This window comes from Vidua macroura, chromosome 3, assembly GCF_024509145.1.
Source record: "Vidua macroura isolate BioBank_ID:100142 chromosome 3, ASM2450914v1, whole genome shotgun sequence".
Taxonomy (NCBI): domain Eukaryota; kingdom Metazoa; phylum Chordata; class Aves; order Passeriformes; family Viduidae; genus Vidua; species Vidua macroura.
Genome location: NC_071573.1, coordinates 31,701,643 through 31,713,874, shown reverse-complemented (window position 1 = coordinate 31,713,874; position 12,232 = coordinate 31,701,643). Strand labels below are relative to the sequence as shown.

Below are 12,232 nucleotides of genomic sequence, written 5' to 3'. Positions count from 1 at the left end.
GATCTGCTTATGTGAAAGTAATGAAGAGATAAAAGGCATGTTTTTATGTCATCCCCAGCAACAAAGACAATTCAACCATTGCTTGTATTTAAATACCAGTCCTTGAACTCTCAAAGCTCTTTTCAACAGATAATATCTTTATAGACAAAAGTTGTGTTGAGTCACATAGCATCTACCCTTAAAGTAGTATCAGCATTTCAGAATAGACACCTCCATGTCTTGAAAAGCAAATTACTATTAACATAAGCAAGGAATTAGATGTAGTTCTTCATAGACTAGTTTCTCCTAAAAAAAAAAAAAAAAAAAAAAAGTGAAGATCCTTTAAGACAGTTATCCGACAAAAGGACTCCTTGGATTTATTTGATCAAAACAGCTTTGCTTCAGTCAATTGGAAGGTCCCTCAGCACACAGCACTGTACAAAGAATACCAGTTTTCAACTAAGCTCCTACTCCCCAAGGACACCCACTAATGCTCACAGAATCTTCAAAGATCTGGACTTGTGCATAATCTGCAGCCTAGGTAAGTTTACGGAAAAAAAACCAAAACACTAAGTCTCTATGTGCTTCCACTTTAGATCCAAACTTCATTTAAGAGGTGGTTACAGTGTAATTCCTGTGAGAGGGTCCTGCTCCCCCAAGTCAGAAGTGAGAAAGCACAGGTGGGTAAGGTAACATGTTTGCATCCTTCTTCCAGGTGATCAAAGTGAGGGGATTTATCCTACCTATAGCAGGATAGACACCTAAGAACATCTAAAATGACTTAATCCTTTAAAATCAGCCTACAGTAACAAGTGATCATCCCAGTCCTACTGACAGAAAAGTCTCCTCACATTTGTTCCAGCAAAATGCTGAGTATTACCCACTTTTATACTGCGTGAAGAAACTTACTGAGATGAATCATAATTCTTTTGACAAGTTAAAACATTTTTAAAAGTACCTGCTTGGCTTTGGCTCCATTTCCCATTTTGACAGACTCCAGCACCAAAGCATCCAGTTTCCCAGAATAAACCTGTCACTCCTAGAAGTTTAGTCAGGACTTTAATAGGAAGGCCTCTTTCATAAGGCTCTCTAAAACAAAGACTTGTGAACAAACTTCTCACTTCTCACTTCTACAGATAATTTTAAAATCTTCCTGCACTCCAGAATATGCTTCCACAATGGATTACATATGGAGCAGCTCAGGGTTCAAACCTCTAAAATTGGAAACAGTAGTGGTTGCATATAAGTAGCTGCATATACGAGAGAGCCTAAGTGCCTTGCACAAAGAATTGACATCAAGACACTCGGAACCCAGCAGGTGAGAACCCCAGAGAAACAGAATAAATTCCATGGGTAAACTAACTCAAGTTCTTGAACAATAAGAAGGCCCCTATCATTTTATTAAACTACTCTCACCAAACAGAACAATTACTGAAAGTAACTAACAGGCAGCAACAAAATTAGCTGTAGCAGGGAAAAGCATCCTATTTTTTTCAATCATTCCACTTCTGCAAAGGTCACCTGTCTGTCACTGCACAGGCTGCCCATGAGCTCCTGCCTGATTGCAGCCTGTAACTGGCACCAGCTCCTGGCTGGAGAGCAGCAGTCTCTGGCAAGCTGGGCTGCCCAATGCAGAGATTCAGGTACTGTGAGCACCCCTTTGCTGCAGCAGCCACAATAAACTAATTTTTAATCACAAACCAGAGGACACACTCACGTAGCTGGCAACATAATGGACCAACTCAGTGGATGTTTATTAGGGAAGTGATCAGTGTACATAAGGACACATACTCTCAGCAAGAATATAGGCATGAAAGAAACAGAACTTGGAATTCAGAGCTTCTCTACTGCCCCATGAACACAGTATGGAAATGGCTGAAAATTCCAGGACAAAGTTATAAAGCACCTATATTTTTCTAAACAAGTTTCAAATGTTGCTTAATTTTCTTAAGCAACAGCTTTGTAATATTTTCTTTTGCATTCTGACTGCACAGAGCCACTCTATTTTTTTTTTCTGAGTATATGGAGAACAAGCTTAACAACATATAACTCTTATAAAGGTAGCAATAGTATTTCCCCAGGGTCTTAGGGAAATAATTTCTGAATTTAGAAAAGTAGAAATGTATTACCTTGCCTGTTTTGCCTGGAAACTGCTCCTCTAATATACAGTGCTGTAATTGCTCCTCCTCTAAAACCTACTGAGTATAAAGCTGAAGCCTTTCAGCCACTTGGTACACCCAGTCTCTCTACTACTATATTGCAAATATTAGGAAAGTTATTTTGAGCACCAAAGAAAAATTTCAGTATTACAGTATCTCATGAAAGTTCAACAATGAACTGAGTCCAGCCTTCTCTCTGGTTTTATTTATATTTCAAAAGCCAATACAAAACTGTTACACACATACCAGTCACTGTTGCAGACTAGAATTTCGAGCAGTCACCAGGAATTTAGTGCTGTAGTATTTTCCGACAACGTGCAACATTCTGTGTTCAACTGAAAAGGTACTCTAATGCAATATTCAAGCCTGGTGGGGTTTTTTTCCAAGCTTTTGGCAAATGTGGGAAGTCCACTGCTTCCCAGTAGCTCCATTATTTTTACGTAACTGACAGCAGGTAGCTACCTAAACAGATTGTTTTGTTATATATAAATGCCACTACAAGTATGGTCCTGTTTACTTCTGTGGCTTGGTTTAACCTAAAAAAATCAGTTCTGTAAGCACCTAGTTATACCAATAGCCTAATTACATTAAAATGTTCATCTGTGTTCAAGTATGCAAGACCTAGTCAAAGAAAGTATCAATTTTAGCTACTGGGTTTTCAAACAAAAAGCTTTTTTACAAGACACAATTAAAGCTTCCATCAGCCTACCAGAGGTTACGCTGAGAATCACATCTAAGCTACAGGAGCACTGGTCTATTTGTGACAGTGGTATTTAAGTATTTATTAAACTGTTTTCATCCATTTATTCACTTGGCTGACATCCACCTGCCACATGTAACATTTGAAAATGCAGTTAACAAGCTGCTAGAATAAAGAATCTGGATAGTGTTCAGTTGGATATTTTCTATTAACATAATAGGCAAGAGCTTCTAGAATTTGTCTTGCTGATATACTTCAACTATGCCTTAACCAAGGATGGAAAACAAACCCCTGCTAGTACAAAATAGTTCAAGTATGTAAAAAAGCCACTGACTGTTTTTTAGTAATAGTATTTGCACAAGCAGAAAAAAACCCTCCCAGTTTCTCACAGATCTCTAGGAATATTCAAATTAAGTTCTATTTTAATTTTTAAAATACAGAAGTTTAATCACTTAGCCAATGTAAGAGTTCTACAAACTGCATTATGGATAATGTTGCACATCTTACGACTGAGAGCAATACCAAAAGCTAGAGTGCTGCCAGTGACAGTGGTAATACAAATTGGCAATTTTAACATTTCAGTTCAGAAAACATCTGTTATTCTAAACCCAACAGATGTATATAATGTATGTAAGTATTTATTAGACCCAGTCACCATGCTACAGTATTAGATTAATAAACCCTCTCATTTTGAGAATACACCAGCATAAGGTATGAACACAATGAAATCTGTATGAAATTTTACAGTAACTTTCCAGAAGTATGCCTGTGGCCTCAAATTTGCATTAACATATTGTAGACTTAAAATATTTACTTGTCTTCTTAGCATACCTACATGTAAGAATAGTTGCTTAATACCCAAAAATAAATATAAGCTTTCAATTGAAAGCACTTATTTTCCTAGATTTCCAAAGTGGAGTCTGAGGGGTGAAAATGCTTCAGACTTGCCATCAGTCCACTTCAGTACGTAAAAGCATCTCCTGCCCCAGTTTTTTGTTCAAATCCAAAAGATCTCCTTGCAGTGAAATACGACCGGAGCACTGGTTTGATTCGCAGCCCTTCAGTCTGTTTCCATGGCAGCACTGCGGGATTCCTTGGCCACCATGAGTCGCATGAGCTGACTGTGGAATTTCTCGATCTTCTTCACATCTTGTGCCTGGTCTGTTCTGTACAGCAAACACTGCAAGGCAAAGTTCCTGATATCAGATTTCACTTCAACTGGTTTTATCTTGTTTGTAGCTGCTATGCATTTGTGCTTGGAACACACAGAACATGGAAAGCACTGAAATGTTCATTAGTTACCAGGAGGCAGTACCAACACATCTACCCTGGTTCAAAGCACAGACATATCTGTGTTTGCTTTTACGCTTCTCCTTAATGCTCATGCCTCCCATATTGAAAACAGGAAAACTCATAATTTATCCTAGCTTCTTCTAGCTCCAAAAAGCTGTTAAAACTTGGGTTTTAAAGCTGTCCTTTTTTTGTGTTGTCTAAAGATAGAAACAGATTTTAAACCTGAAGTTACTTTCCAATTCTTTATATTCTGAAAGCAAGTTTATTTTGCCTTTCACAGTCCTTAATGTTACACTGCCAGGGACACAAAATTCTTAAAATTCAATTCCCATTGAAGGGGATCCCCTACGCCAAGTAAAACCTGTTTTTCTAAGACAGTCCTAAACAGGGAACACAGCATACACCCAAACAAACAAAACAAAATGCCCCAAACACTAAAAGAATCCAACCAAAACCCTGAAACCAGTCCCCATTTTCTCCCACGTGGTGTAACATCTTTCTGTGACTGAAAGCAGGTACAGCAGCCTATACACTGGAAGAGTTCACGTTTGTGAATCACCTGATTCCAACTTCCCCTATGGGAGATTTCAACAAAATTACCCTTAAATTCCCCTTTATCACTGCCCTACAATCAACGCCTCACCCATGTTAAGCCCTATTGCCCCTTCAAGAAGTGCCTTTACTGGAGTTTCACATCCATTCCAGGCACTTGAAATTCCAATGCCAGACTACTTTTCCTGGAAAGAAGAAATTTGACTCTTTTCCAAGTGCGAAGACAAGAGTAGGGTAGAATATTGTGTCTGGACTGGAGAATACCAGAATACCCTTGACTGCAGAAAAACAAACTCCTTAGCTGTAACGTCGCTGTCACTCAGTCTCATAAGCACAAAGAAGGAACTTCACCCATGGCTGGAAGTTTTCACCACTCTGAGCAGGTAAAAAGGACCACACTCACACTAGTAAACACCTGTTTGAAAATGCCCCTGGCCAATCACAGACACAGCAACAGGGAAGGCTGAGTACAAGTTTTTAGAAAACTGTCAGGCACTCTCAAGGCAGTGTCCAAGAACTCCCAAGCTGACTGACAGCAAAACACAAATCTGTGAGTGGTACAAGAAGCTCTGAAAGGGGAACGTGCTCTGTACTTACAGCCACATCATCTGTTACTTTGATACAGAGGTTCCCATCACAATGTCGGTATTTGAGGACAACACGCACCTGAAATGACAAACATTTTACGAATTAGCACTTACAGCTAACAATTCTCAGAATATATTGAAGGGAATCTGCCCACATTCAGACTACCCTTAATCATAATTATGTGCTGCACCATGTTTTCAGCACCTCTGTGGCAGTCCTCAGCTCTGTGGGAGCTGTAATCCCACAGCCAAGGTGGTGTGAAGTTGACCCACCACATTTCCCTGCCTTACACTGCAGTCTGGTTTCCTAGCAGCATCAGCAAGGTCAACACTGGGCATGTTCAAAAACCCTGCAAATACAGCAACAACAGTTGCAAAGACCTTGGAGACAGGCAGGACAAACCATGAGAGTCATGTCGAGACGAGACACCCCCTCGCTGTGTATCACACCCCAGAAAAACCAACTGGAAGCCTGTGTTTGTAGGCTTGAAACACTTCAAAAAAGGGTAGCTCTACATGAAGGCTTGAAAGGGATCAGCTCAGTGGGGAAGGCTCAACATCACCACTTTTTCTTCTATGGCACCTGAACTGTTATCACAGCTACTCCTGCAGTCACCTGCCCTGAGCTCTAACCCATCCAGTCCCTCTGGACCCTCATATCACCAAAGTTCTCAAAGCCACACTGATAAAAATCCACGTCCTCGGTGGCTGAGCATTAAATGATTCCTCCTGAGCAGTTTGCAGCCTCAGCTAAAGTCAGTAACTAGAAACAAAGCAAGGTGGCCTTTGAGAGCATTCTGAACTCACACTGCAAAGAGTTTTTATTGTACAGTGATTTGTGCTAATGGTCAACAACCTCCTTCGCTACAAATACATCTTGAAACTCCTGTTCCAGAGTGGATCTCATCACAGATTGACCCTTTTTGTTTAACAAACTGCCACCTTCTGACCACAGCAGCAGTGTGACAGCACATCTCCCTGCTGAGCAGCCCCAAAAGCACAAGAGAGGCTGCCACAGGCAGCAGGTACACACTCAGTGTATCAATAACGTGCTCCTGCAAAAGGCAAGACCACTCAGTACCTGGCTGGAGAACACACACCCATCTCCCACAGCTCTTGTTCTTCCTTCAGCTTCCCAGCAAGCCCAATTATGAAATTGCTGGGGCTAATTCTCTGCCAAATTTACAGGAGGGTACTTGTGTTATGACAACAGGGCCTATATAAACCCCTCTCTAACTAGACAAATTTACTGCCATGGATGGGAAGAGATTGCCTTTGGAGGCCCTTCAAGGAAAGGGGAAGAGCAACTCCCTGCTGCAGTGACATCCCTTCCTTCATTTAATTGAATGTCACAGAGCCTAGGAAGGCAAAACTGGGCAATTTTATTATCAGCAGCAACTACGTATGGTGTCTCTGTGCTAATTAAAAGGCAAAGCTAATCTGCTTTAAATAATCAGATATTAATTTAATCTTCTGAAGGTTTCTCCAGTTCCCCTATTTTTGGTGAAGAACACTAGGCCTTTTTTAGTGAAGTTTTCTCAGGTGTAAGTTTCACATCAATTTCTGTGCTGCTTTTTAGGCAAACTATAATGCTTTTTCTGAAGACAGGTTAATTTTAATATTTGCATAAACCACATTCCCAAAAAAAGTGACCAGAAACAAGAAACAGTCATAAACTGAGAAGTTAAGTCCTTGAGGAATTGTTCTTTAGGATGCAAACACCTTTCAGTCTGAAACTTCACTGCAAGCAACAATGCAACGTAAGAGCTAATGAAAGGACAAATTCAAATAATACCGGTCTTAAATACTATAAACTCATAAAATAAACTAATTATTGATACTCCAGCAGAACTCTTAACTTCGGTTTCCAACACACAGGTATATCGTGAATGAGCTCAATGTCTTTGAAGTTCAGTTCTTGAGGTTCATCCCAGCTGCCAATAACACCACCTGAAACACTGTTCCCTAGGGATGCTGCTGGGGTTACAAATGAGAGCTTCCTCCCGTTCCATAGAAGAGGATGGTCAGCTGCAACACCAACGAGTAATCCCCTTCCTCGCAGGTTCTTTTCCCCTGTACTCGACACTGGCGAGAGCACACTTCCAAGTGCTGCGTCCAGTTCTGGGCCTGTCACTTCAAGAAGCGCACGGAGGTGCTGGAGAGAGTGCAGAGCAGGGCAGTGGAGCTGGGGGTGGTCAGCCTGGAGGAGGCTCGGGAGTGACCTTATGGCTCTCTACAACACCCTGACAGGAAGGTCTAGCCGGGTAGGGGTTGGCCTCTTTTCCCATGCAACCTCCACACAGGCCTAAGCTCTGCTAGGGGAGATTCTGGACATTAGAAGAAATTTTTTTCATAGAAAAGGTGATTAGACATTGGAAAGGGTTGCCCAGGGAGGTGGTGGAGTCACCATCCCTGGAAGTGTTCAAAAAATAAGCAGACGTGGCACTTAGGACTATCTATGGTCTACTTAATATGGCTGATTCCGTCATAGATTGAACTCGACGATCTCGGAGGTCTTTTCCAACCTGATCGATTCTGCGATTCTTGCCTCCCCCATGCAGTCACCAGCGAACTCCCCCCAGCCCGACACCGCCCGCCGCCCCCGCCGAGCTGCGCGCAGCTGGAGCCGCCTCCAGATCGCCGCTCCCGCAGCCGGGCCGCGCATCCTCCCCTCCCGGCCCTGGCTGTCCCACCTTCATGGGGTCGGCGAGGTAGAGCTTCTCGGCGGCGCGGGTGAACTCCTCCCAGGCCTGGAAGTGCGGCATGGCCGGGCCCGCTCGGCTCCCCGCGGCCGCGGCAAGATGGCGCCGGAGGGGGGCGGGCCTGCGTGCGGCTGAGACGGCGCCTGCCATTGGCCCGCGGGACAGCGCCGCCCAATCGCGGGGCGCGTAACTCCGGGCTCCCGGGGCCGCGGGCCCGCGCTCCCACTACAGCGACCCCTGGAGGCGCGGCGGGATGGCGGCAGGCGCTCCCCGCCCGCCGCGCAGGGAGAGGCGCCCGGCGGCGGCCCGGGCGGGGGGGCCGGCGGGTAACGGGTTCGAGCCCCGCCACCGGCGGAGCGCCCAGCCGCCCAGGGCCGGCACCTGCGGGGCTCTGGCAGGCCAGGTACGGGCTGTCTCCGCGATAACTTCACGCCCTGAGGCCACGAGGGACGCTGGGAAGGCGAGTGGGCCAGCGGGGAGCTTGGGGGTCCGGCGGGAGGTGAGGGCAGGGCCCAGGCCCTGCACCTGAGGTGTTCTGTTTGCTCGGCCGGCCCTCCCAGCTGGAGCAATTCCCAGGTTTTCCCAGGCTGGAAAGCGTGAAGCTGGTGTTTGGCTTCGTGTGGAACAAAAAGGATGTGTGGGAGCCCCTCGCTGCCTCCTCTGGTCTGCCTTGCTGAGGGGTGCTGAGGCATTGCTAAACTAAAGCTGCTCTCTGGGGAAGAGGCTGAATGGCAGAGAATAAAATTATGAAATGTTGGAGAGCTCTGCTTTTCAGTCGTGTGTGTGTGTAAATCTTTTACATAAAGCTGACTTAAAATTCCCTTCAAAAAGGAAATGAGGGAGGAAAAAAAAGATCTGCAATTTCTCCTGTTATGTTTTAAAGTCCCATTGCCTGCAATTATTTTTATGCCTTTATAGAACAAAGCTTGTAGCCAGACACAGAACTGAGCTCTGCTCATGTCACACAGCTTGTGCAACTGCTGCAGTGACAATAAGCACGTAATGTGCAGTCTCTATTCTTTGTTTCACAGGGATTCACCGAAAACCCGAAAGCTCCTGATGATGATTCACAGCTCCAAGTTTTACTGAACAACTCGAAACTCACCAGCATGGCCAAACAAATGAACTGGAAGGTTTAGGGCAGATCTGCATTTGAGGGGACAAATTATGCAGGCTGTTGCAGTCTCCACTAGCTACATGGGGAAATACTATAGCTGCAGGCTTTTTTTGGCCAGAAAAGGCACAATATGTGCAAGAGAGAATGAAGAAATGTGGCATAGAAATTAAAGGGTAGGAAGTAAGGGGAGAAAAACTAGAATGAAATTCCCTGAGTCAGTAAAGCAGAAAATAATTGTTACTGTGGGGATCTACTCTGAAAAAGTCTACAATGATTAGACTGACAAACTTCATAAATTGTGACTTGTGGGTGTTATGTGGTCTAAACAATTCTGGTAGAGGGCTTTGCACCAATGAGTGGGGGCTATGGAAGGTGGAAAGATTTAAGGATTTTTTCTTTCTTTCTTTCCAGAACTGCTCACAGGATTTAGGTGTTGATGTGTCCAAGAACCCAGCTTCAGATCTACAAGAGTTGTCTTTCAGAGATGCTGAGAATCAACAGATTATCAGGTGATAGATATATGGACATAGCCTAAAGCAATCGTCCCAAACACAGAACCTAACCTGGACAGAATGCTTCTCTACTCTCCTTGGGTTTGGGTAGTTAGTTATAACAGCAGAGTAGGAATTGCATTTGGTAGTGTTGTACAGACATGTAGGGGATGTAAACATGTGGAGAGGGACAGTGTGGGGAGCACAAACCCTGTAACACACATTTTGTAGAACCATTGTTCACCAAATTTGGGTTCAGGTTTTCATGTGGGACACGGGTGCACCTTCTGAAAGAGCCTCAGTTTTGGGCTGTCCAGTCATAGCCTTTTAGAGAGGATTTTAGTTTTGACTCAAATGTTCAGGATATTTTGTGTCTTCTTTGACACTGAAGTGGTTCAGGAGCTTGCCAATGCCCAGTCGTTAGCCCTGCAGTTGAGCTAATGCAACAGAGCAAGATCAGAAAACAAACCCATTGTAGTATTTGTTTTTCCATAACCTAGATGATTTCCACGATCCATTTTAGGATGCAGCTTCTAAAACTGTTCTGTAGGCACAATTTTGGAAGTGACAAACTGCAGCAGCCAGGGCAAAGAACAGAGAGAGGGATTTCATAACTGGCCTTGCCTCTGAGGGAAATGGGATGTGTCACAATGACAGTTCTGTACAGCCTGGTACACAACTCTGCGTAGCCTGTTCCTGACTGCAGATATTAAGGATTTTGTCACCCCTGCCACCACCACCTATGGCCCCACGCTGTGCTGCCACAGCTGTTTGTGACTCTGCACTGGAGATCGAACCAATGCTGGGATTAAAAGCAGCACCGTTTTTAGTAACACTTTTTTTACTGAGATGAATTTGGTTTTCTAGTTTAATGTGTGGCCTTATGTACTGTTGTGCTGCCACAGCTGTTGAAAATGTACCGTCTTTGGTGGCAAGACAGAATATGGGAATTCCTACTGCTTTTGCTGGATTGCCACCATAAATGAGGGGCTGTATATGAAACCACCCCTGCCCCCAGTTCCCCCGAAAGCAGGGCCAGTGGCTGAACTCTCCACAATTAAGAAGAGAAGGTATTTCTGAGCCCCAGGGAATGTCTGATACCTGTAGTTAGTGCACTGCTGCGCTCTGTTGTTCTCCTTTTGCCTGGAGAACAGAACATTTTCTTGACATGTTTGGAAAGTAAGTCAGGCCACTGCAGCTATTCAGCTGTAAGTTGTATTTGATGTATGTCCAAAACTGTATTTTTCAAGTGAGTTCCAGTGAGTGCAGTAATAGTAGAAATCCTTCAATGGGCTTTTTGTTTAGTGAAATAAAATGAACAGTTGTTTATCACTGTGTGGAGTGTTTGGTATGCAGCCAATAATAATTTAGTAGTTAGTAAGAATTCTGCTAAAACATACATACTTATCTTGCTTTCTTTTCTTGAGTTTCTGCTTTCTGCCATGCAAGAAATCATTCCAACGGTCTTAACGGCCCATTCCATCACTTGCAAATGAAATCTGGAATGCTGTAAAACCTCATTTACCCTTTTCTCAGTCTGTCTCTGTATATCCTTGCTGTATTCCCTAGACCACCTTAGATAATGTCTTTTTTTGCTTGGATTTAAGGCCATAAAAAGCTATGAAGCAATAATGTAAGTACTTGTGTGATGAAGACTTTTCATGTGGGTTTTCCTCAGGCCTTTTCCCCTCATCCAACCTGTATGTACATGATTAATTATCTCTCTTTGATCAAGCTCCTACATGCGTTGCCACTGCAAGTTCTGCTTCGTAAAGTTCTGTTCAGGCATCTGGATTGTACTTGGTGATTTCTTCTGGTGTTTTATCTAGTGTCTTCCTTTACATTAATGACAAACTGAAATAAAATAGTAGAGAAAGCATTGCATTAGATCTTAAAATATCGTCCATGGAGATCTTACAACTCCTGCAAAGTTCATGGAAGTTGAAGTTGCAGCTGCTTAGCATCACTCAGGGTCAGACATTTGGTTTCCTGTTCTTCACATTAATGCTTATCTAAAGCAAGTGCCTTTTTTTTTTTTTTTTTTTTTTTTTGCAAAACTATTTTTCTCTCCTGGATAAGGAATTCAGATAAGAGTATTAAATTCATGAAAATAGTTACCTGTCACCATGACGTACTACTGGTGGGTAAAACAAGCTGGTCTTCCCAGCTAAAAGAAGCTTTGTATAGAACACCGTGCTTTATCATGCTGAATTGTGGATTATATGGGAAACAATGGGACAAACTGATCTCAGTTATGCTGCTCTAAATCCAGAGTCATTCCATTTATTTCATTGGATTTTTTTTTTTTTTTTTTTTTTTGTATCTGTAACAGTATAATAAAGAGCAGACTTTGGTGCCGGGATGATAATCCTGTTCTTGGACCGGGAGCAACATAAAGTCAGCGCAGTAATTCAGGTCTGAGAGAGTGCTAATGAGGAGTTAGTTACAAGGCAATTATTACTGCCAAGAATGCTTAAAGGAGATATAGTTGCTTCTTTCAAAATAGCTTCAACCCAGCCCTTAGCAAAGTTAAGGAGAATCCCAAGCATTGTGATTATACATTCCATTCTTGTGTGTGTATGGTCTAAACCAGCCTGGGATTTGTACTGATGCAGACTTTAATCACACGGGGCTATTTTTTCCTTTGAAAGG

The 12,232-nt window shown here is 43.2% G+C and overlaps 2 protein-coding genes across 5 annotated transcripts in view; one reads left to right on the top strand and one right to left on the bottom strand.

The window, feature by feature from the left end:
- Positions 1 to 1,697: 1,697 nt before the first annotated feature.
- Positions 1,698 to 8,081, bottom strand: SRP9 (signal recognition particle 9). The gene is made up of 3 exons (XM_053973907.1): positions 7,964 to 8,081; positions 5,281 to 5,349; positions 1,698 to 4,018 (listed from the first exon to the last, which is right to left on the bottom strand). The coding sequence occupies exons 1-3, from the start codon at positions 8,033 to 8,035 to the stop codon at positions 3,899 to 3,901; spliced, it is 261 nt and encodes an 86-aa protein (XP_053829882.1). The 5' UTR covers positions 8,036 to 8,081; the 3' UTR covers positions 1,698 to 3,898.
- Positions 8,082 to 8,289: 208 nt separating this feature from the next.
- Positions 8,290 to 12,232, top strand: part of ENAH (ENAH actin regulator) — a 123,829-nt gene continuing 119,886 nt past the window's right edge. For 3 of the 4 annotated variants that reach the window (XM_053973474.1, XM_053973473.1, XM_053973471.1), the window contains exons 1-2: positions 8,290 to 8,375; positions 9,501 to 9,598. The gene's annotated coding sequence lies outside the window, so the exon portion shown is untranslated. Of the gene's footprint in view, positions 8,376 to 9,016; positions 9,106 to 9,500; positions 9,599 to 12,232 lie in introns of those variants that run through there. The other variant, XM_053973472.1, reaches the window with a different exon arrangement.